General features: G+C 39.5%; 2 protein-coding genes across 2 annotated transcripts; both read right to left on the reverse strand.

Annotated features, from left to right (window-relative positions):
- Nucleotides 1–1,455: 1,455 nt before the first annotated feature.
- On the reverse strand, nt 1,456–10,978 carry scamp3 (secretory carrier membrane protein 3). The gene is made up of 9 exons (XM_037794396.1): nt 10,494–10,978; nt 10,088–10,168; nt 6,912–7,025; nt 6,654–6,774; nt 6,419–6,547; nt 4,704–4,869; nt 4,500–4,601; nt 4,296–4,413; nt 1,456–2,387 (listed from the first exon to the last, which is right to left on the reverse strand). The coding sequence occupies exons 1-9, from the start codon at nt 10,545–10,547 to the stop codon at nt 2,238–2,240; spliced, it is 1,035 nt and encodes a 344-aa protein (XP_037650324.1). The 5' UTR covers nt 10,548–10,978; the 3' UTR covers nt 1,456–2,237.
- Nucleotides 10,979–17,647: 6,669 nt separating this feature from the next.
- On the reverse strand, nt 17,648–23,026 carry crabp2b (cellular retinoic acid binding protein 2, b). Its single transcript, XM_037793956.1, has 4 exons — nt 22,696–23,026; nt 20,159–20,337; nt 19,106–19,222; nt 17,648–18,004 (listed from the first exon to the last, which is right to left on the reverse strand). Exons 1-4 carry the CDS (start codon nt 22,973–22,975, stop codon nt 17,954–17,956), a joined length of 627 nt encoding a protein of 208 aa, XP_037649884.1. The 5' UTR covers nt 22,976–23,026; the 3' UTR covers nt 17,648–17,953.
- Between the last annotated feature and the right edge of the window lie 2,905 nt (nt 23,027–25,931).

Below are 25,931 nucleotides of genomic sequence, written 5' to 3' on the forward strand. Positions count from 1 at the left end.
TCAAATGTATTGAATCCTCTGCCTGGATAGTAACTAGGGCTGTCCCCGACCAAAGAAATTCTTAATCAACTAACACTCATTCGATTTTGTTGATTAATTGATTAGTTGATTTAATCGACAGATCTGTAAAACTGAGTTTCTACACAAAGAATCACACAAAAGCACCACTTTAAATCTTGTGTTTACCAGAGATGTGCTCATAAATGTCTCGGAAATAAGTCATTCTACATGAAAAAAGCATAAAAAAACAACTAATCGACTAAAGAAATCTTAGGGGGGGGTAACTCTGTATCTCAAATGTATATGGTATTTGTTGGCATTATAAAGTGACTGATGTTATCCACCTTCAGAGGACATCTTAGCTCTGATTTAAGGTTATGGTGCTAACTTCAGTTGACATTTATGCTCTCGTGAGAATGGACAAAAGAAGGGGCAGAGACAGAAAGTGAGAGACGTTAGGGGAGAAAGGAGTGAGAGATGTGCTCTTAAGTTTCTTAGTAGTCACAAGTCAGTTATAAGTTTCTTAGAAATAAGTCATCTGTGATGACTGAAGAAATCTTAGTTGAGTAAGACCGAAACGACTGATAAGTTGACCAGTCGACTAAGAGGGGGCAGCCCTGTGTATCTCAAATGTACATGGTAATTGTTGGCACTATAAAGTGACTGATGTTATCCACCTTCAGAGGACATTTTATGGTGCTGGTGGTGCTGGTGGTGGGGGTGTATGGTGCTACCTGCTGACTTCAGTCAACATTTATGCTCTCATGAGAGTGGCCGAAAGAAGGGGCAGAGACCGAAAGAGAGAGACGTTAGCAGAGAAAGGAGTGAGAGATGTGCTCATAAGTTTCTGAGAGGTCATAAGTCAGTCATAAGTTTCTTGGAAATAAGTCATTCAGCATTAAAAAAAGCTTAAAAAAAGACTAATAAACTAAAGAAATTGAGTCGACTAAGGCCAACCGAGGGGGCAGCCCTAACTGTGACCACGTAGTTTAAGTGCAGAACATCACCCAAGCCAAGCGGTTTCCTAGCAACGACATTATGTTAGGATACTAAACTTGCTTAAAGCGAGAGGGATGACTCACTTAAAAAAAATCTCCTCCAATCGACTGTTATTTAGAGTTATTACAGGATGGAACTAAATCAAGTTACTAAAACAAATACCAGAGCCACTTTCAAGAAAGCATTAAAAGAGTATCTAATGCAATTAACTGCATAAACAAACAATGAATGATTCATCTGGCGTGCTATTTTGTTTATTTTTTATTTTTTGTTTCTTAAGGTTTGAAATATGTATACCTCACTGCATGGAATTTTGGCATAGTTTTTAAATAAGGTAATGTGAATAACATTTTTGTATGTGATGTTTGAATGTATAAAATTGTTTGAGACTAGCCGGAGTCATGGCGTCAGCTTATGGGGATCCTAATAAACTAATAATAACTGCAGTAGACGGTGTAGGCATGACAATATATTTTTATTAAAACCAAGACAGTGACCTGTAATCATAAGAAACACAAGCAGCACCAACAGAACAGTAACAGATATATCGTAACAGAAACAACACGTTATCTTTACAGTAATGAGAAGGTTTTGGCAAATAGTTAAATATGCATTTTTTCATTTGGAATAATAACAAAACAACTTGTTAGTTAACACTTAAAGCAACTAAAAAATTAGCGTCCGCCAAAGTCGAGCCAGTCAGTTATGGGTCAAATATTAGAATGGCAACAATTCAGTGTTCAGACGTGGCTCCTTGTAAACACAATGTACATGATCGGAGTCATTTAAACATGGGAAATTATCCAGGTTTGAAGCTTCCTACTTGGCACTCGGCTCGTCTTTTAATACAAAAACAAAAGAAGCATTTTCCCTGTATTCGCTGATACTCGGTACGACTGCACTAAATTTCAAACAGCTTCAGCATCTTATTTTTTTTCACATTTCACATCATCTTTCTGTTTCCTTGAATCAACACTCACATGATTTGTTGACTCCTGGTTTGGCAATGTAGCTAACTTGTCCTGTACACCTTTATAAATTAGACAACACCACCTCCGCCTCATGCACATGCCCTGTTGTTCAGCTGCTCAGGGGGAGTAACAGACTCACTTCACCCCCACAATCAAACTCTAACCACCTGCAGGGAAATAAATACCAAACAGATCCCTTATCAAGCTGAAAAGGGCGCTCCACCTCCTTCGTTCCTTACCCTCCCAACCCTTCTCGTCCCTCTCTACCTATCGAGGCGCAGTGAAGGCCCCCTGGGCGGCGCTGGCGGCGGCGTTGGTGGCGGCACTGCGCACGGCCTGATTGGACATGACTCCGGTGGCGAACTCGGCCTGGGCCTTCACAAAGCTGGCATCGGTCTGCCTGTACAGACTGTGGACCTGAAGAGGGGGAAGAGCAGAGCGCTGACACACGATACATGCGGCAATTCATCCTCATATCATGCACATTGTGAGGGGTGAAAATGATACGCAGAACCCGATATGGTGGCTATTCTCCGGACCGTTTGTTATCTATTGACTGCTTCATGACAGGTGGGACCACCTGGGCACGGCGGGGTGCGAGTGTTTCCACAAATACAGCGTGACCATTTTGATTTCACTTTCTTCCCTTGACTTCTTTGGGGAAATGTGACACTACATCATGTCACAGTATCTCCTAATGTCTACCAATCATTTTTAAGCCTGATTAGAACCATTTACAAGCACGGTGCACATCAATATTCAAGTATTATTTGACTTAGATTAGTCCTTTCACTTATTGTTTATGTGTTTATTATTTAAATGAGTATTTTACATGGATAAACAATTATGATTCTGCCTTTTTGTGTGATTGCCTGCATTTCAAATACTATTTTATTAAATCCAATTTCCATTTTTTTCCAGAACTAAGCAGGGACTTTTAGTTAACAATGAGTGCCAACATGCGCACTATTATCTTGGTTATATTAAATATAATAGTTAGAGTATTTCAAGTATTCCAGTTATTTTATATTCTGCTTCATAAAGGAAGTTTAAATAAGTCTGACCTAAGTTACCATGGATACACATCCCTCCAGACTAGCCTGGTCCAGGTCAGGTTAGTCTTCAGGATTAGCTTCACCTCCGGTTTACAATCTGCCTGACTAAACACGGTGTTCTCTTAAAAAAGTTCCTCCCCATCTGTTCCTCTTTACTTTTTTACTGCTCTGTGAATACGAGTCTGTTCGCAGTACATGTAAAATTTACATCTTGCGTAATTCATTGTATTGTGTTGTGCAAAGGTCACCAACTCAAGTTACATAGTAGTTAGTTGGTAAAATAAAAAATATGATGGTGAATCACGAAGAAGAAGCTAAATCCTGAGTTGTCGACGCAGCGCAGTTCAAAGAGCCAAACTTTATCCTCAGAAACTAGCGGCTGAGATGTTCAGGATTTAACAGGTGAAGTCGGTTTTGATGATTTTTATATAACTGTCACTATAACCTGACAGTAGTGCATGAGACAGATAATCTGTGAAAATCATCATGTTCCTCTGCGTCCTCTTAATGCCCCCAACCGCATTTGCAAGATTTCACCGCGCCGAAGGAAAACAACCAATCAGAGCCGAGCAGAGCAGAGCAGTCTCTACAGCAGCTGTCAATCACTGCTCGCGAAACTCAAAAACTCTGATCAAACTGTCAAACTAGGCAGCGCTGATCCAATATGAACTAATATTCTGTTACTGTAATACCTATTTCTGGGTCACAACCTCTCTAACAGTACACTAAAATATGTTTCTGAAAACATTTTAGGTGAGAAATAGGCATTACAGTAACAGAATATTGATCAGCGCTGCCTAGTATGACAGTTTGATTTTTGCGAGCAGTGATTGACAGCTGCTTTAGAGACTCCTCGGCTCTGATTGGTTGTCTGCGTTCGGGCTAGGTGACATCTTGCAAACACCATTAGGATCACTACAGGGAGGCAGAGGATCAGGATTTTTTTTCACAGATTATCTGCCTCATGCACTACTGTCAGCATATAGTGACAGTTTTATAAAAATACAATTTTTATCATATTTGCTCAAAGTTACTGCCTGCAGCTTTAAGACACTCCTGCTGCCAGATGATCAGAAACTATAGGATCCTGTTTTGATCCTGTTTGTAGGGACATGAATAAACAGGTTTCACATGTTCCATAAAAACCCACATCCTGAAATAGATACAGCGGATAGCGTGACTGACACCTTGTCTGAAAAGCAACCTTAATTTGAGTCACTACCTGTGTGAATTTTTCCCTGCATGTAAACAAATTTATTCAGTTTTTCACCTTCTTCAGCAGGAAAACCCCCATGGCGGACTGGGCAGTGAAGAGGACGGCGTTCATCATCATGATGGCGCCGACGGCGACGCTGGAATTCAGAGCAGCCAGGCTCACGATCCACCCGCTGAGGGGAGGAGACAGCGAGACAGGGACATAAACAGAGGGAAGAAACTGTCTTAACGCAGAGATGGTTTTGTTTATTAGTCATACCTGAAACCCCATCCAGGGATGCCGATGGTCATGATGACGGAGACGACCACTTGGGCGAAGAAAACGAAGAAGAAGACAAAGAAATTGAAGGAGCTGTCACTCCTAGAAAGAGGAGAGAAAAAAAGAATTAATGTAACAGCTCAACACCATTTATACTTTATGTAGCCAGCTTAGAAAAGAGCAAAAACAGATGGCGGTACACACCTGAAGGCTTTGTACACAGGTCGGTACCAACAGACGAAGGAGCAGGGGGTGAAGAGGAGGTTCCAGAGGATGGCGAGGCCCAGGCCAACACCGACACCACCCGACTGGTCCACGCAGAACATGGCCAGGGAGGAGATCAGGTTGAAGAGCAGCGTGCAAGTGCAGACTGGACATTGATAAAATAGGAGGAGACAAGAGGGATGAATGGGAGCGGTTGAACAAGAATGAACAGCAGTGCAGCCTGAACGTATAGATCGAGTCTTTGTTGATTTTATTACAGAGCTGTGGACTAGAACACAAATCCAACACACCCCTCCCCACACTGAAGAAAGAGCCAACTTGTCAGGACTTTGGCTGATGCAATATGACGCCATTTATTACCTTCCTTTGCCTGCTGCGAAGGTTTGGAGCTGGCTCTTTCGGCTGTCCCTCGGTCCCGGCGCAAGACTGTTTAATTCCATTTTTGATGCTCGCCCAGTCCCTCTCTTATGCGGTTACTTTCTGCCTCACTTTCTCGCCCTCTTTCTGTCTCTCTCGCTCTCTGTCATTTTCAAAATGATGCCAGAACCCAAAGACATATTTGTGAACATGTATGTGACGCAGGTTGCTTCTGAAATTCCATACTAACACGCTATTCAGTATGCTAAAACAGTAGTAGGAAACCAATATTGCATACTATTTTCTGTAAATATCCCACAATGCAATGCGGCAGTGGCAACAACGTTCATAACAGATTGTTGACGGACAGCTCTGTAAACTCAGTAACGCTTCAATTTAAGTGCAAGTATAAGATTTCACTCTGAAAGGCATAATATATATTTTTTTAAATAGTTCAGACTTTGATTCTCACAAATCATCTTGGTCATTTGAGGTTGGCACAGGTTACCATAGTTACGCATCTCCAACCGGAAGGAGGCTCTCATGAAGTGACGACGTAAATCACTGACGCTAGACTAATTTTAGACCACTTTGACTTCTCCCCCGTTGTGCGAGCTGACGGGTTGTGGAGAACAATTACGACCTGAAGCTTTGGGTCGCTTAATAAGAACAACTTACTTATATTCAACCATTTGAAATGGTTCTTGTGCGCAGTAGATGCCTCAGGTGGAGACAGCTGAACCCTCTTCACATTTAGGTGGACACAAATTTCAGTTGGTTCCTGCCAAAGTCCTCCATCTGGCAGTTAAGTGTCAAAAGTCTTTGTACAAACATTCCAGCTCGTAGTCCAGACAGAACAGTAGGAGGCACACGGACATGAGTCAGCTCTAGGTTCAATTTCTTAAGTGATTCTTTCAGTTACAAAAACCACCGCCTTCCAATGATACATCTTAAAAGGGATAGTTCGGGTGTTTTGAAGTGGGGTTGTATGAGGCACGACCCCAGTTTGGAGAAGCAGACAGGAGTTACCGCACGGAAGCAAAGCAATGCACTGATGTGGAGGGGGCCGGCTGCAAAGCGTATTTTAAACACCCAAAGAAAAGCTCACCAAAAAAAAAATCTATATCAGTTTAAGTGTACGTTATATTTAGAATATTATCCCCCCTTTATCTTACCCCACTTCAAAACACCCGAACTATCCCTTTAAGTGTCACACCACACCACCCAAACCTCTGGGGGAGCTCTAACACTTTAATAGTCATGTTATGACTGTGATGATGCAACAATGATGCTGGGAATTCACACAACAACGCATAGTAAGAGTTACACAAACTCACACATCCAGAAGTAATACATGATGGTGACGGTGCGCTGGAAGCGCTGAGTGATCTCCACATTGATGTCCTGGTAGAAGCAGGGGCCCACCGGGCAGAACGAAGGCAGCGGGGGCCAGTTATTCTGACGTGCTGATGAAGAGAACAGTGGGAAAACATCACTAACAGCGATTTCTTTTGAAACTACTAAATCAATAACACATTTAGGCATCCTAGGTATTTATTTCCTTTCTCTTACAAGCTCCAGGTCCCAGGCTGTGTGACTCCAGCTCCCTCTCTCTCCTCTCCAGCTCCTGGGCTTTCTTCTCCAGCTCCTCCTGCTTCCTTAGGAGCTCTGCTGTGGTAGCGCTCGCCGCAGTCTAACACAGCAATAACACAAAGTAAACGGTGCATCAGAACTGCTTGTCACAGAGAGAGGTTGTGTATGTGTCATAAATAATGGGAAGGATTACGTAAAGGATGCGCAGCAACAAGTGTTGCATTGCAGCGTGGATACCTGGGAGCTATAGGAGCCATAATTGCGAGGCTCGGTGGGTGTCGTCCTGCTGGGTGGGGTCTGTGCAGGCACAGCTGGAGCAGAGGGAGAGGTGGCTTCATACGGAGGCGGAGGCTGGAGAAAAAAACAGACATCATTAATCACATTCATGCATGCGCCACTTACTGCACACTGAAACTAGCTTTAATTTTTTTTTAAATTTTACTGACATTTAAAAAAAGAAAAGAAACAAAGAAAAAAAAAAGAAAAATGATTTGAATAATTTTTACAATCACAATATGTTTAGATCTTTATGTCTACAACAAAATGTATAAATCACTGACAAAACATGCTGGCAAAATCAAAACAAATCACAATTAAATAATCCATTAACGCAATCCAATAATCCTTTAATGCAATTGATCTTCCGGTAGTTGTAGCAGGCTCAGTTTTAAAGCTAGAGTGAAGGTATTGACATCATAGGAAACTAGAATCCCTAAGGAATCCATTGGTACCAACCATGTCATACTAGCTTATCGCGAAGGAGGATAAATAATGCTCCAAACTTGTGCTAAATTTTGGAGAGGAAAAACTGGCATGGCCATTTTCAAAGGGGTCCCTTGACCTCTGACTCCAAGATATGTGAATGAAAATGGGTTCTATGGGTACCCACGAATCTCCCCTTTACAGACATGCCCACTTTATGATAATCACATGCAGTTTGGGGCAAGTCATAGTCAGGTCAACACACTGACACACTGACAGCTGTTGTTGCCTGTTGGGCTTGAATTTGCCATGTTATGATTTGAGCATATTTTTAATGCTAAATGCAGTACCTATGAGGGTTTCTAGACAATATCTGTCATTGTTTTGTGTTGTTAATTGATTTCCAATAATAAATATACACATACATTTGCATAAAGCAGCATATTTGTCCACTCCCATGTTGATAAGAGTATTAAATACTTGACAAATCTCCATTGTTCTCATGAACTCAGTTCGAGGTGACAGAGATCAACCAGTTCAGTTTCAAAAACAGTCAAATCTGAGTATAGTTCCTGTTGCTGCGGTATTTCCCAATATCAACAGCTCACAGGAAGTACACGTGGATCCAAGCTGTTTCCTAGCAACAAAACTACCAATGACACGGTCCATAACTTAGGCCCAAGCTGTTTCCTAGCAACAAGGACACTAAACTCTATGACATGTATGTCACATGGCAAAGTGTATATTTTGGTCATTTTAAGACACAAAGTCTGTATAATGAAGTTCATTCATGTGCAATCCAGTCCTCATTAAAGCTGGATAACCAGCCTTACTGTGTGTCAACTGGTTTGGGCTATTTTAATACGGACATAATGTCAGTTGATATCTTGCTCCACTAAAGCACGAGGTCAGCTGCCGTTTTATTACACACTTTTGATGTCTTGCAGAAAGGTTTTTCTAGCCTGGCTTCAGACAACTGAACGGCCACCATCGTCTGTGATTTGTTCATCGAATCAGACAAAATTAATCAAGGAAGTGAAACGAAATGACTTTCGGTCTGATTATCAGGCTACGGAAGCTCTGCAGCGACTCACAAAGTTAAACGCAGTCAGCTCCTTTATCTGTAAAACAATTAAACAGACAAATCTTTAGCTTATTTTTGTTTTCAAATTTTAAAAAGCACTTTTTATTCACAATTTATTCAAAATGTTCTCATTCACTACCACGAAAGGCCCAAGATTATTCATTAGTTTTTATAACCTCCGTTCGCTTGCAGCCATCTCTGGAAGCAGGCTGATAAGACACTGTAAACACAATATGCAAGCTACAAACTTTCAAAATAAACATTAAATTAAATGACAATGCAGTCTGATTATCTGTAGGGCTACAACTAACGATTATTTTCATTGTCGATTAATCTATCGATTATTATTTTGATTAGTTGTTTGGTCTATAAAATGTCAGAAAATGGTGAAAATGTTGATCAATGTTTCCCAAAAGCCAAAGATACACACACATACGTATATATTATTTATATATTTTATGTTTCTGATTGATTTATGTTGCTTACTTTATGTTTGCTTTTGGATTTTATGTTTGTTTGTTTACTTTTGTTGATTATATGTTCTTTGTATTTGCTTATGATGTTTATTGAGGTGAGATTCCTTCTACTGTATAAACCCCGTGTTTTTTTTTTAATCTCACCTGCACAACTTTCTTTTGTTGTTGTATTTCTGCTGCTTTGTTTTATTGTGCGAACAAATAAATCTCTAATCTCAAAAAAAAAGATGATGTCCTCAAATGTCTCGTTTTGTCCACAACTCAACAATAGAGGAGTAAAGAAATCTCTGTAATCAGAGAATTTTTCTTTTTTTTTTTTTCTTAAAAAATTACTCAAACGGATTAATTGATCATCAAAACAGTTGGCGATTAATTTAACGGTTGACAACTAATCAATTAATCGTCGCAGCTCCAATTATCTGGCTACATTTCTGCAATTTCGTGCTTACAAAATTGCTTACATAATTAAATATTAAATGTATTATGTAAATTCAGACAAACATAAATGGATGATGTATGCAAACAATACTTGAAAGTATTTTTTGTGGAAATGTGCCTGATGCTGAATATCAATAATATATATATATATATATATATATATACCTGTACATTTTTGCCCCTTTTTTTTTTTTTTTTTAACAGAGTTTATTTCTGAATTTTGTTAATACAACTCTGACAATCCACTGCACAAACATGTTTGGACTGATAGATATCCCACCCATGACAATACCCAGAGGGCACTGAAAAAAAACAACTGTACAAAAATAAATAAATAAATAAATAAATACACACAAATATACAAATAAAATAAATATATATATATATATATATAAATTAAATTAAATTAAATTAAATTAAAAATAAATAATGATAAATTGTTAGAGGTCTAGGACAGTACACCCTGTCATCTACCGCACTAACATGCATAAAACAAGTTAAGCCGAAGAGTTGAACTCAAAGACACATCAGTGGTCCTTCCAATGTTTTGTTTGAAATATATACACACACATATACTGTATCCTATTCTGTCCTTTTGCAAAAGAAAACATGGCAAGGCAAGCCTAGGCATAACACTGTTGTGTTTTCCATTATGTGTAGTACATCACCAACAATTATCCCCTGTTATCTCACAGATAAGACACATTACTCACTGCAGTAGTATTATCAAATGGGTTGTAAAGGTCCAGTGTGGCATATCCTGTGTTGCTGCTGTGTTGAGTCACTGCAGGGTCCTATTATAGCAGACACAACAAAAACACAAAGCAAAAGCAAACAGATGGTTATTAAATTTGCTTTATTTGTTTGACTTCCTTTCTGCAACATTAATCCATCACTTAACAAACCTGAGTGGTTTCTATTGATGCATGCATTGTTAATATTAGAGAGCTACAAGTGTGCAGAGATGAAGGCCCTGAATAAAGCCACACACACACACACACACACACACACACGTCACATGAGCAACAACACGCCAGCTATTACACACACAGAGCCAACATCAATGACTTGCACTCATCAAACACACACCATGAAATGTTAAGATTTCATATCACCCACTTGGAAAGGGTTGTGGTCGTCCATCGGCTCAGGAAAGCTGGTGTATTTGGACATAATCAGGTTGTTTTGGAGGAAAACAGAGCTACCCCTTCTTGCTGCTGATAACGTCACAGGGAGAGAGGAAGTAAAAGTGTCTGCAGATTCAGCAGATAAATGTTTTTTCTCTCTGATATGAAAGGGCGGGCGGTGTAGTCGGTTTATCTGTCAACTAGCTACCCGCCCCTCCGGTGCTCATCTCCTCCAGCAGGTTAAACAACAATGAACACGGTGATCAGGTTGATTTGTTGATGTTTGATGGTTGTATTCCTTCTTTATGGTGTTTGTTTCTCTCCTCCAGTCCTGTCCCGGCTGTCAGGATGTCTGGATACTACAGGTGTCGCCGTGTAGCTAGTCCTCCTCGGATAGCAGAAGCAGATCCGTTATTTTCAGAGAGAACAAACAGCCTCGGAACAGGAAGTAACCAGCTGAAGACTCCGGTCGGTCATGTGACATCTGCTGCGGCAGAGAGAGAACCACGTGGTGACACGAGGGGGCGTGGCCTGCATGGAAGAGTCCAACAATTAAAAAAAGAAATTAGTTTTTCTCGATTGTTTACACACATTTTCTGAAAGCATGCCTCATACTCTCAGAACTCTACACACAAATCAAAAAACACACACACAATGGGCAAAACCCCTCAATTCTCCTGCAAAATGAAACTTTACATTCAAAACAATGTTATTTCTTCTCAAAATGGTATTTTGTTTTCAAATGACACACACAAACCATCATATGAATAGACATTCATAAGAACCAGTTGAACACTGATGTGCTCAATGTAAAACACTATGATGAATGGAAAACACTTCTTCTCCATTCATCATGATGACTTAGGCCTTTTTTTTGTTCAGTGTTACACTTACTACAGACAGTACATACATAAGTGTGTTGTAAAATATTTTAGAATATTGTTTTTATACTCAGAACACACAAATACACGGTAACAAATATATTTTATTTTCCCCACAAAAACAATGTACACAGTGTACATCCCAACCAACACAAAGTTGCACATACAGTGGTCTACATACAAAATAACAGAGGAATTTACTGTATACAGTTACAGTAAAAAAAAACGAAAAAAAAAACTATGCTGCATCCTCTCTTCTGTTTCGGTCTGGCCACAGCACCTCATCCACATCACAAGCAATGTTTGCCCTTTTATGCTAAAGCTCTGATTGCTAATTGTAACACTGTGTGACAGGTGTTTGCCCATGTGATGAGTCAGTGTGCATAGTAGGGCAATTGACTTTAGAATTTTGAATGACAGTGTGTTCCTTGTGAAAACGAGATTTTCTTCATGAAAATTGTGCCAAATGCAAAGAACTGTGTGTAGTGTTTTGAAAAAAGTGTGTTTTAGAACTGCAATTTGAGTGTAAAGCAGGAATTGTGCTTGTAGTTTAGCAGAATTGGTTCAGGGGCTTGGTGCATGAGTTACATGTTGTGGTCATTGTGTGTCAAGTACCAGTATTTGTGTGTAAACAATTGAGAAAAACTGTAAAAGAAAAATTTAATTAAATACATAAAATAAATTAAAAAACGGTTATCACTATGGATGACCACAAGAGTCACGTACAGTCTCCACAACCAGCACTGCTCCCAGTAGACCACTTACACACCAAAAACCTGACAATAACCTGATATTTTCAGGTGGAGTTTCATTCATAAATTCATAATTAATATCATTTTCCACTTGTGCAATTTTGTTAATAGTCTGTTTATTGTCAATACTGTATATACTGCTCCTATTTTTATACTTCCTTCTATTTAAATGGTTTATATTTTGTTTCACTTTGTTTAGCTCTTTTTTTTTACTGTGTTAGCTGATGCTTCTTGTTTTTTCATCCCCTTTGCTGCTGTACAATGCAAATTTCTCCACTGCGGGACTTATAAAGGAATATCTTATCTTATCTTATCTTAAATAGTAATAAAGCATTTAAGCGATTAATACCTAATTGTACAATAAATATAGCCATTAAAGGTCCCATATCGTGCTCATTTTCAGGTTCATACTTGTATTTTGTGTTTCTACTAGAACATGTTTACATGATTAAATGTTTAAAAAAAAACTTTATTTTCCTCATACTGTCTGCCTGAATATACCTGTATTTACCCTCTGTCTGAAACGCTCCGTTTTAGTGCATTTCAATTGAATTGCAATGGAATTGCGTTGCTAGACAACAGTGTTTCATGTTTACTTCCTGTCAGCTGATGTTATTTACATACACTGCAACAGGAAAATAAACTGGGACACTTTTAGAGTGGTAATGTTTAAAACCGTGTTATGGTCTATATATTGTATATTTGTGACATCACAAATGGACAGAGATCCTAACGGCTTGTTTCAAACGCACAATTTCTGAATACGGGCTGTGTGTATTTCTCCGTATATTGAGTGTTTTGATAGTTTAACAGTATTTATATAGCACCTAAACCTGTTTTAGACAATTATTTTATACAATTTGAATTATCTTAATCAAGATTATTGATATTAGATATGCATTTTGCATTTGATTAATTCACTGCCAAAATGTGTTCAGATTTGTCATTGACTCTTAGAGAAATTAATTGTTTACTTTTTGCTTATAAACTATTGATCTGTGAATTAAAAACATAATAGTTTTGACAAATACTCAATACATAATCATAATTTGGGAACCTAACTCCATTTTTAACATTTTGCTGTAGCCTAAACATGTATGTATGTTGGTTTGATCTCAGTCTTTGCCTGGTGTTTATGTAATTGTTGGTTAATATTCATATTTTGCAGTTTTAAAAAGATACTTTCCTCCTTTTCCAGTAGATGTCACTCTTGTGTATTAAAGGAATAATTTCCCCAACACTTCTCTGAGCTCAGCTGACTATGATTTTCAGGAGGAATGTGGGATTTGAACCGCAGGTAACTGTTCAGGTGCAGCAAAATAAACATGAGTTATTTTAAGCTTATTTTATTACATCGGACACACGTCTTCAAAATTAATCTTGAATCATTGATGCCTCGAAAAATGTTGCCTTCATGCAATTTATTAGATGTGAATTTCTTAGAATTGTTGGAATTGGTTCTGGCTTGTTCAGTATGAAAGGTGCATGCTTAAAGGACCTTTTCATAGGTTTTTCTTCTCATAAATGACCCCTGGAGTCACATGTTGAGCAGCACAAGAGAGGATTACACCTTTAGTTTATACACATTGCATGGCCTAATGCCCTTGTACAGTCCAGCCTGGTCTCTTTTCATTCTCCTCTCCTGCAAATCACATGGGGTCACATGTGTGAGGGCAGTCATATGATCCCTTTACATACACATAGGTCAGAATGTCACGCATGCATACAGTACTCACACAGTCGTGTTCATACACATACTGTACATTCTGGACCCCGCTGTTATTTACGAACAGATCTTCACACATGTCAACTGTCTATTTATGCATGAGTATAGGCATACATTAACTAACAAATTAATATGTATGTAAAGAGTGGTTGGGCGTTCTTTAATTTCCTCTTTAGGGAGCTTTAAGGTTGGAAAAATCATCTGGCTTCATACTGTCTGACAGTATCACATTACAAAGCTGTATGATGTTTACACTAAGTGAAATATTCGAATCCATGGCTCCATATTTTTTTTTACGGCTGCACTATTTCATCAAATGGAAATGTTCTAAATCATTTTAAACACGTTTCTCCAAAATTCAGTCTGACATATTTGGTATAGCATCTCTGGAAACTTTTGGCTCTCTAGAATTAAAATTTTTGCTCTGTGGCTTTCTTCATGTTTATGCCACATAAAGTTATCTTCATATTTCTAAAAGTTTTGCTTTTTCAGGCCTCTGAAACAATCTAAAAAACATCTTGTGTCTTATGTGATGGGCATTTGACAGATTAATTGACTGATTGATGAAAGTAATGAAGGTACATAGTTAATGTCCATAATACAAGACTGGTAATTGTAGGTACAACTTCTGTTTTAAAGTTCAGACTCTGTTTAAAGAGGACCTATTATGCTGTTGTGCTTTTTCCCTTTCTTTTAGTGTGTTATATAGATTTGTGTGCATGTAAAAGGTCTGCAAAGTTACAAAGTCCATGCCAAAGGGAGACAGAAACACTGCTCCTGAACTGCCTGAAACGCCTTGCTTGAAGTCCCGCCTTTTCTTCCATAACGTGGTGATGTCATCAAGTAACTATTTTGCATAACACCTACTTAGCAGCTAGTCTGGCTCAAACAAAGCTAGTTAGAGCAGAGCTGGAGCGGAGTCCGAAAAGTTTGGTTGGGCTGACCAATCAGAGCAGACTGGGCTTTTCTTGGGGGGCGGGAGCTCAAACAGAGCGTTTCAGACAGAGGGTGAAAAGAGGTGCTGCAGCACAGCCTGTATGAGAAAAGTTAAGCGTTTTCTGAACATTAAAGCATGTAAACATGTTCTAGTAGAAACACACAATACAAGTATGCATCTGAAAATAAGCACAATAGGTCTTCTTTATTATTCTGCCTCTAAAAGTGTACTTCCTAGATCAATGCAACGATTGAGATTAACTGATTTCTTTATGGCGAACCATGAAGAAACAGAGCTCACATGAAGATGACGGGGTGGAAATGGATGTGACATGGATAGCAGAGAATGAGCAGCCATTTTTACAGCCAAATTAGTGATGAAAGCTTCTTTAACTGTTGCAACTGCAAGAGTATGTACGTATCTGTGTTTGTGTTTGTTTGCCTGAACTTGCCCGCAGGCTTCGCTCTGTTTGCCGTTATGTCCTGGTCCGGCAGCATCTGTGTTTGTCAGCTGACTCCTGTGACTCATCATTTCCTCTAATTGCTTTGTCATGATTGGTCCAGATGGCCCCGATTCAAACGCTGGACTCGCGGGCGCCTCCCTGTCCTAAAACCACAGCATTCCTCAGCCAATCGAGCAAGGCAAGGCTCCATGACATCACTGCCTGAGGAATGAACTGGCATAACAGTCGTGTGTGGAAAGTGACCCGGCTAACAAGGAGGGACTGGCTGCTTTACTGTAGGCTGCTCCTATGAGGCTATAACAACCATCAGTCAAAGGGGTCATTTGGACAGAATCAGGCATCTCATGTATTTGGATGTGTGTGTGTGTGTGTGTGTGTGTGTGTGTGTGTGCGATGCCAATTTTCTCATTGAGCAAATAGCAGGGAACTTTCCATCCCCTCCAGAGTGCAGTTAATGTGCTGCGGTTTAGATGAGTGCTTACACAATAACATGGTTTTCACTGAGGCCATTGAAAACATACTTTCTGCCTGGGAGACATATAAGCCCGTACTGTACATGATGAGTTGCGTAAGCCATGCATACTTTCTTTCTCGCAGACACAAACTGTATGCAGATCAGTGGTGGAAAGTAATTCAACATTACTCAAATGCTGTTTTGAGGTTTCTTGTACTTTACTTATGTATTTCCATTTTTCCGTCACTTTTTACTGCAACACATTTATATAATAGCTGTCACTACAAGTTACTTTACAGATTAAGATTTTACAAATAAAAACATATGATTAGTGTATAAAATACAACACATTGTTAATGATTAAGCAAAGATTAGAGAAAAAAACAAACTATTCAAGCAATTTTGTGTGGAAGAAATTAATGAGGACCTATCATGCTCATTTTCAGGTGCATACTTGTATTTTGGGTTTCTACGAGAACATGGTTGGTCAACTGGCCCACAGTTATGATTGGTTAACCGAACCAAACTCTTTGGAATTTGCTCTGGTTCTGCTCTAACTTGCTTTGTCTGGGGGCGTGTCAAACTAGTTGCAATGCAAGTATTATGCAAATGTGTTACTTGGTGACAACACCACGTTACGGAAGAAAAGGCAGGACTTCCAGCAAGGCCAAACTCCCTTTGGCGTGGACTTTGGGCTTTGTAACTTTGCACAAAAAAACATATAACACACTAAAGGAAAGGGAAAAAGCATAAAAGCATAAGGTCCTGATCAGACAGAGTGCGGTTTAGCACCCTGTGGCAGCGACCCCTAAATTGGACTAAATTACCTAAATGTATTTAAAGTAGTTAAAATTAGCTACACCTCAACCTGCCACAATGATGCATCATGCAACAATCTAATAATGATATACATCTCTCAAAACAAGTGCTTTTAGGTACATTTTGCTGATTATACAAATAAGTAATGGAGTATTTTTACATTATTGTATTTGTACTTTTACTTGATTAAAGGATCTGAGTAGTTTCTCCAGACACACGTTTACCCACAGAGGTCATTGAGATCATTCATCCCGGCGGAGGCCCAGTCCTCCCGCTGCTCGCTCAGCACTGTGTATAAACTGGGAAGCACTTCAGAGGGGCGCTTGTCTTCACACTGTTTGAAAACCTGGAAAAACCATCACAGCCTGTGAACCGTAGCAGCGCTCTCCTCAGGAAGTGCCTGAGAGACCCCGAAGGTCCATTTTTCAGAGCATAGTGAAGTCCGCCTCAGACTGAACCACACAGTTGAGTAAAGGAAAGATTTTAAAGGACTCTGAATACTGTTGAATCTATCGTTTTTCAGCTAACGGTGCTCTCTCTTCACATTTCAGGCATAGTTTGTTTGCATCCACTATGTTGGGTTTTTAAGGGGATGCAGCTGGAAATCTTGCACGGTGCAAGAGGAAGCCAATTAACACTTTGTACCTGGGTGCACGGCCAAAGCAAAAAGGGGGGTGGGGGATTTTTTTATTGAGCTCATTCTGTAAGTAGGTACAGCTGGAGAGGGGAACATTATACAAAGTATAACCTCTCCTCATGCTATGAAATAACTTTCTCATGACCACCCTCTCATTTTCCTTTCCACTCCCTGTTTCCCTCTCGTCTTTGCCAAAATGTCCCTCAAAGCGGACTTTATGAAATATGAATTGTCTTTGGGAGTTTTTAAACTAATTGAGTACATATTGTTGTGAGCTGCGATGACACAAGAGCACACAGAGGACGAGGTAATCGATTGCAAATGGACAAAATGGAAAGGGTGTGGAATAATCAGGAGAATATGAATGGCAGACAAGTGATGTAAAGTGATATGCAGACGGACGACAAGGGAATGGGAGGTGCAGGGAGGAGGCAGCATAAAGAATGAGTGTTTGAAAAGTAATCATCAAACAGTGAATTCATATAAAACAGTTTATTAACATGTTGAAAAAAGGGATTTAGACACCGCTTTTAGGAAAAGGAATGTGTGACATTTTGATACACAAAGAGCGAGTTCAGCTTTGGCGTTATATAAAAGTAACTACTGAGCCAACATCCATCCATGTAAACTGAAGCCGTTTGAGCTCTGACCAACATCTGACTGGCTGGGAGGAGGACGAAGAAGAAGAAGAAGAAGAAGAAGAAGAAAACAAGGCGAATAAATGTAAACCATGCACGAGGCACAAAACAGGAGTATTGTGTGACCGTCTTGAAAAGTGTTTCCTCATTCCCTCTCATAAACTCTGGTGCAGACGACGTCCCCTGCAGTCATTGTCTGAAAGAAAACAGCAAAAAAGGACAGAGTTTTAACTTTTACCACCACTTTCTAATAAGACACACGTTATAAAGGTTGTAATTAATGAAAAAAAAGCAGGAAAACTCCCTGGTTGTATCCTTTAAGCCTGTGGTTTCAAACCTATTTTCCTTGAAGCCCTCCCTACTTGTATCTGAGAGATTCTTTTTATTATTGTAGTTAAATAAATCTAATTTATGGTGTTGTTAAATTGCTGCTAGACTGCCCCGTTAATACAGGTGCATGCCTCCCTTTGTGTGCGAGAGAGCAAATAGGTTTTTAGCGCAATGAAAATGTTGTTTTTGAAAGGCTAAACGCCAACAAATACGGATTGAAGCAGAATATTTTCCATCCATCCATCCATCTGCAACCGCTTATCCCGTTAGGGGTCGCGGGGTGAAGCAGAATATTTTGTTAGTTAAAAATGTTGTGAATTCTTGAAATTATTACATCTATCTTTTTTCTATAAATTTTGACTTTTGGACTTTCAACGCTCTGGAGTTATTGTAAATGTTTGGATAACACGAGTCACAAATAAACCACCACTGGAATCTAATTCTACTAATAGTATAATACTAATCATGTTAGTGTCGCCTGATGTTTATCTGCAACTGTGCAAAATACCGGGTTCAAACAGAATGTGGCCTACGAAGCAGCAAAAAAATATAGCTTTTTAAACACACAGACTTTTATATAAATTATCCAGTAAGTGTGCTATTATGATTTTAGTTATACGTGAGCAAATCTATTTTGACCACCTCAGAGAAGACAAATCCTGGCGTCGCCCCTGTGTTCTTTGGCGCCCCCCTAAGGGGGGCCCAGACCCCAGGTTGGTTGCTTTAAGCAGCTCCCAGCTCAGCCTCATGGTAGACTTATTTTACTTATTTTACCTATTTTACCACCTGGCAACCTAAAAGGGGTTCTTATTTATGGCTTATAAATGATCTATATAAAGCATTAGTAAAAAAATTCTCAACCAACCCCTTTATGAAGAGTGGCTTTCAGATTACACAGTAATTTTATTTTCAGTGTTTTTTTAATATGTATAAAGTTGTATAATGGTGCTGTACACTAAATAATTACCAGTATCAGTTCTCCATCGTTGGTCAGCTCTCTGGTCCACGCCGTTTTGGGCCCATCGCCTTTCTGTAAAGTCTGTTCACAGCTGATCTTGCTGTCTGTTTCCCACTTAGGAAGACTCTGCAGGGATTCATAAGAAGAAGAATATGAATTATTTGAAGCTGCAGTTGGAAACTTTGACCAAATACGATAAAAAGCTATTTTTATGAAACTGTCACTATATCCTGACAGTAGGGCATGAGACAGAAAAAACCATGTTCCTCTGTGTCCTCCTAGTGCTCCTAATGGCATTTGCAAGAATCACCACGCCCAAAGGAAAACAACCAATCAGAGCCGAGCAGTCTCTACAACAGCTGTCAATCACTGCTCGTGAAACTTCTGAACTCCGATCAAACCATCAAACAAGGCAACGCTAATCGAATATGAATCAAGATTCTGTTACTGTAATGCCTATTTCTCACTTCAAATGTTTTCAGAAACATATTTTAGTGTATTAGTTTTAGTGTAAATAGGCATTACAGTAACAGAATCTTGATTCATATTTGATTGAGTTTGCGAGTTTCATGAGCAGTGATTGACAGCTGCTGTAGCAAATGCCATTAAGAGCACTAAAAGGAGGCAGAGAAACATTAATTTTTATTCAGAGATTATCTGTCTCGTGCACTACTGTCTTTCAGGATATAGTGACAGTTTTATACAAATAGCTTTTTATCATATTTGCTCAAAGTTACCAACTGCAGCTTTAAGTGCTTCGGACTCTATAAAGTTATGGAAAAGTTTGGGTTTCATCATAACTGGAGCTCAGTGTGCCAATCGCTGCATGTTAAAATGATTTTTTACGGCCTGTCAGTAACGATGTCCTTCACCACTCACTCAGCATGAAGAGATGAAGAGCAGATCCATGTGTTATCACCAGGACTGCCTCTGGAGCTGGACTGAAATCATTTCCATATGTGTCTTCTGTGCGTATAACTCTGGCTAGTAGTGCTGTGCCCTTGGCCTAAATCTGGTATGCATGCATCGACATTATACAGGAATGTTATATGGGATGTGTACCGTGCAGGGACGTCCGTCCACCGTGCTCTCGTTGAAGGACTGACCCACGGTGAAGGAGACATGGGTGGTGCGGACGCTGGTGGACGTCTTGATGGACAGGCTCTCGTCCTGCTGGGTGATTTCCACCGCTGGGCTGGAGGCCGCTCTCACTGCGATCTTCCTCAGGAACACATTCACACCTGTTCACACACAAACAGGGCTGATATTAAACTGGCAGCTGAGGTGACAGCATCACCTGTGTTGGTTTTTGACGAGTGTATATAAGGAGCGAAATCAATCTTTAGGTAATCCATCAAAGTCAATCTTTCAGCACCTTTTTTGACAATGTCACATTATCGCTGTGTGATAATGCAGCTGCAAGCTGGGAATGTTTCCTTGCTTTACACTCTTTGAAACGATGTCATCCATCTTTGCTTATTATTTGTCTTCTTAGTTTGATTTCCCACTACAAAGGTTATTAATGCTTTTTGGCAATCTAAATGTTTTCAAAACAGTCTGTGGTGCTGCATTGCCATACCATAATGACATCACTTTGATGAAAAGAATAATAAGGCTGTGAAATGTTCATTGCGATTAATTTCTTAGTCTCAAGTCTCTGCATGTTGTCTTTTTTTTTACTGAATGTACTAAAACCGAGGAAATGAATCTAAGAATGTATGGCATGCTCCAGAAAATGGTTGCCTACAGGATTTGTACTTAATGGGTTACAGCATGCAAAACCACTGGTATGGTCTATTTAACCACTAATTACTGTGACATTGTTAGAGACATAGTTCATCCCGAAATTTTAAATTGAGCCATTATCATTATTACCACTCAACTCAAACCTCCACTGAAGCTGGTCTGGTGCTTGTTAACGCCCATAGTTCGAGCATTAGAGAAAGAGACGCACATTTGTAGTTGTTTTGCATCTCTTTGTAGTCTTTTACGTGTCTTTGAAGTTGTTTCATCTCTTTGTTGTCAATTTTGAGTTTTGCATCTTTTTGTGGTTATGTTTCTCTGTAATAGTTTTGCGTCTCTTTGTGTTTTTCTGTGTGTTTTTGTGGTTGTTTTGCATCTCTTTGTGGTTGTTTTGTGTATCTGTGTTTTTCTGCGTGTTTGTGTGGTTGTTTGTGGTCGTTTTGTGCTTGGCATCACTTTGTGCTAGTTTTGCATCTTTTGTGGTTGTTATGTGTCTCTTTGTTGTAGTTTTGCGCCTCTTTGTGATTGTTTTGTGTTTTGCATCGCTTTGTGGTAGTTTTGCATCTTTTGTGGTCATTTTGTGTCCTCATACTCGTTATGTGTCTCTTTGTTGTAGTTTTGCATCCCTATGTGGTTGTCCTGCATCTCTTTGTTGTAGTTTTGTGTCTCTGTGCTAGTTTTGTGTTGATTTGTTGTAGTTTTGCATCTCTTTGTACTCGTAAAGTGTGTCTGTTGTAGTTTTGCATCTCTTTGTGATTGTCTTGTGTCTTTTATGTCTCTCTTTAGTCTTTTGATTGACTTTCCAACAAGAAATGATAACGGTCACTTCAAACAGCGGCTCTGGCCCTGGTGCCTCCTAACCCCTTGGGCCCATGGCCTGGTAGGCCCATTCTATTATTCATATATAGGTGCCGGGTCAGTAGAGATGTGATGTTTTATAAATGTAAAACAAATGTTAACCACCTGTGGCCCTTTAGTTTCTGCCATAATTCATAAGAACTGGACTGTCTTTAGAAAGATCAAGACTACCCCACGAATCTGATTCACTTCAGACCATATTTGCTCATGGAGTGGTACTAAAGGAAGCAACACACACACACACACACACACACACACACACACACACACACACACGCGCACAGACATATGCAGCCCTAGATTGGGTCCAGGAGGCCCAAGGCATGCAGTGAAGGAAAGTCAGTCTCAGATCCGGCTGGCTGCTGGGGCCCATGTCAAGGCTTAGTTCCGTTTACACTGGCTCTAATTACAACCGCATGAGGAGGACCCCGCTTCAGATGAGTCTAATCTAACATTCCTCCACAGGCTATTTGTCTTCAGATTTTTAATGGATGCCACTGGCTGGCCCTCGTCTGACCTTTCTCTCTCTCTCCTGCTTCTTCTTATAACATACTGTCTCATAAAGCTCAACAAGACCAATATTCCCATGAACATAGGTTAGCAGGGCAGGAGCAAACCAACTTAACCACAGAGAGCCACTTCAAACCACTTTGGTTCTCCAGTTGACCTCTAAGCCAAGTGGATTTCCAGTAGATAATGCCACTGACAAGTGATTGACAGGTCTTTGTGCAGAAGATGCTTCCCTTTCCCTTTTGCATTTCAACAATAGAGGTGAATGGTTGATGATAAACCAGCTAAGAACATGCTGCTTGACTCTAAACTGGCATCAAAGTTTGAATTTTGCATGTAAAGCATTTTAATAGAAAATGGAAAAAAATAATGCAAAACTGTCTGGTGTTTGAAAACTTTTTAGGACAGCTAAACAATTTTATTATGCATTATTTTTCTAAACAAATTAAATAAAAATAATCTATTTGTGCATTAAATGCATTACTCACCCAGAGCTCTCAAAAGATCCTCGAAATTTTCCGAAGACTTCATTTTCCATTTTCCTGAGAAATCTGTGGTTTTCTTCTCCATTTCCATGCTTTTTTTTTTTTTTTTGCAGATTAGAAGTCGGTTCTGTCTGCAGCCCCTCCGGTTCGTTGTCTGTCTGTCTGTCTGTCCTGCTCCGTTAACCGGTTTGAGAAGCAGGCTCCGATGCCTGCAGCTGCGCCTCCGTTGATTGGCTGACAGCTCGCCTGGCTGGATGCTGCTGCAGCCAATACAGAGGTCCATACAGAGGTCCAACACAGGGAGGGACTTTCCCCCTCTGAGTCTCTCTGACTGCAGCCTCCACCTCTGTCAGCATGGTGAAAGATTTGGATACAAGCTGGAAAATGCACTTCCAGTAAGTCCTTTGATGTTGCTCGGATATTAAAGCAGCAGTAGGCAGAAGTGGTGCAAACATGATTTAATAAAGTTATAATTATAAAACCGTCACTATATCCTGACAGTAGTGCATGAGACAGGTAATCTGAAAGAAATCATGAGCCTCTGTGTCCTCCGTGCTCTTAATGGTATCTGCAAGATTTCACAGCTTGGAGGAAAACAACCAATCAGAGCCGAGCTGGAACCGTGCCGTCTCTGAGCAGCTGTCAATCACTCGCAAACTCCGATCAAACGGTCAGTCTAGGCAGCGCTGATCAAATATGAATCAATATTCTGTTACCGTAACGCCTATTTCTCGCCTCAAATGTTTTCAGAAACATCTTGTAGTGTACTGTTTAGCTGTAAAATGAGAAAGTTTGTGACCTGGCAGCCATGTTGAGATCAGTTGAGGAAATACCAAGCACCGCCCACCAGCCGGAGCCGACTTTCTCATTTTACAGCTAAACAGTACACTACAAGATGTTTCTGAAAACATTTTTAATAGGCATTACAGTAACAGAATATTGATTCATATTTGATCAGCGCTGCCTAGTTTGACCGTTTGATCGGAGTTTGCGAGAGATTGACAGCTGCCTCCGTTAAATGAACAGCCAATAGGAACGCTCTCTCTCAATGAAATGACCTGTGTTTGGCCAAAGTCTCCCGTCACGGGCTAGATTTTTTAAAGCCTGAAAACAGAGCCATGAGGAGGTGCAGAAGTCCAGTTTTCTCTCAGAACAGTTGTATTACAATATGATGAAAGGTTATTATGGATTTTTTGTCCAATGATGCCAAACAAATTGTGCCTACTGCTGCTTTAAGTGTTAACTTTTTTTTTTTCTCCGGTTGGTGTCACCTTAACCCCAATTATTTGACAAGAAATCCAGATTATAAGTGATAGGCAGCCTAAATAAGTGAGCAATGAAATGAAAAATAGATTAAACTTTTTATTTTAAAAAAAAAAACCTACAGCCATGTGTTAAGTTTGCCAAGATGTGGAATGTGAAATCAGATATCAGTGTTAACGTGTTCAGCTCCAGAGCGGGGGATTGTAAAGCTGGTAATGAAAGAGCAAAAAGATAAGACTCACAGCTGGAGGCATCCGTCCAGGAAGGTGCCATCAGCACTTTATCTCTACAATTATAATTTAAGAGAAGATTTAAGAGTTTGGATACAGACATCCAAACATGCACACACACACACATGCCCAAACGTACCCTACTTAACCCGATCTAATCTCTACTCTTATCATATCATCACATACATCATCGCAACTGCTTTATGTTATTGTCTGTATGTCTGTCCATCACACCTGTCTCCTAGTCACTTTGTATTTTATGTAAAATAAAATAAAATAAGATAAAACAAAACAAAATAAAATAAAATAAAATTGAATTAAATTAAATTAAATTAAATTAAATTAAAAAATAAAATAAAATAAAATAATAATAATAATAATAATAACAACAACAACAACAACAACAATAATTTAAGAGAGAGGAGACACAACAGTCTATTTTATTCATTACAATCAAAGAGCACATAGACACAGTTTCATTTACCCAACACATCTGATCCTGTCTTTATCTGAACTGGACAGGGCCGGGTTACATGTCTTTAGGGCTACATGTTATTTTTTGTAAACAAATAGAGACATAAGACTCTGTTTACCTCCTCAGTGAGGTAAACAGTCAGTGTATACAAAAACACATCCTACTAATGCCTAAAACTCTCCAATTCTGTTACTGTAAAAAACAACTAAACTAAAATAAAACTATGAAATTGTCTAAATATTGTAGATTTGTGACATCACAAATGTACAGAGATCCTGACGGCTTGTTTCAAACGCACAGTTTCTGAATATGGGCTGTGTGTATTTCTCTGTGGATTCAGGGTTTTGATACTTTCACAGTATTTATTTATATCACTTAAACCTGCTTTATAATATAAAAGACATTAAAATCTCACTTTTTACCATATGGGACCTTTAAACTAACATTCTGGCAAGATCTTACACGTTGCACCTTTAAACTTCAAATGCTATGGAACTGTACCAATAGGGGCAACACAATGTCCAACTGAAACTTGCCATTTTTTTGTTGCATTTTTTATTTATTTTTTATTGAACAAACTCAGTTACTTGAAATACAATGCTGCCAGGAGTATAACACCAAAGAAACCTTCTAAATAAATAGATTAAAGTAAAGTAGGTTAGAATAAATGAATACATTTGAAAAGAAATTCCCCTCAGGCCTACTGATAATAGCACCCTGAGGGGAATAAAACGTATTGGCAGAGCCTCTCAGTGCAAACTTAATTTCCTTTATGTTATAGACTCTCGTTCTGTTCTTTCTCTCTCCCACACATGCGCTCACACACTGCCAGGAATATTTCACCAGGTAAGGATCAGAAGGGATGACTCTGGAAACATGATGCAGTGCATTCACCCAACAAAAGGAGTCATGATGTTATCAGCGCGGGTTGTCTCAAGCATTCCTCCCTGTGGCACCGTGCAGCTATTGTACCCATATAGAGTTACAGCAACGTGGGATTAACCTCATCGGGTATTTTATGCAAAGAAAGTAAATATAAAAGCACTTTTGAATGTAAATTAGACATAGCATCCAGGGCCAGCAGCATTCACCGCTGGCTGACCTCAGACTGGGAACACACAGAGGACGACAGCAGCTCAGGGATGAGAAGAGGAAGAGGAGAATGGCCCTGATGAAAGGATAACACTGGACACCGCTGTCCCTGTTGCTATGACAACGGGTGTAGTTTCATTAATCTGTGATTCCCCCTGAAAGCAATCTCCCTTTATAGA

This window comes from Sebastes umbrosus, chromosome 15 (genome assembly GCF_015220745.1).
Source record: "Sebastes umbrosus isolate fSebUmb1 chromosome 15, fSebUmb1.pri, whole genome shotgun sequence".
In the NCBI taxonomy this organism is placed as follows: domain Eukaryota; kingdom Metazoa; phylum Chordata; class Actinopteri; order Perciformes; family Sebastidae; genus Sebastes; species Sebastes umbrosus.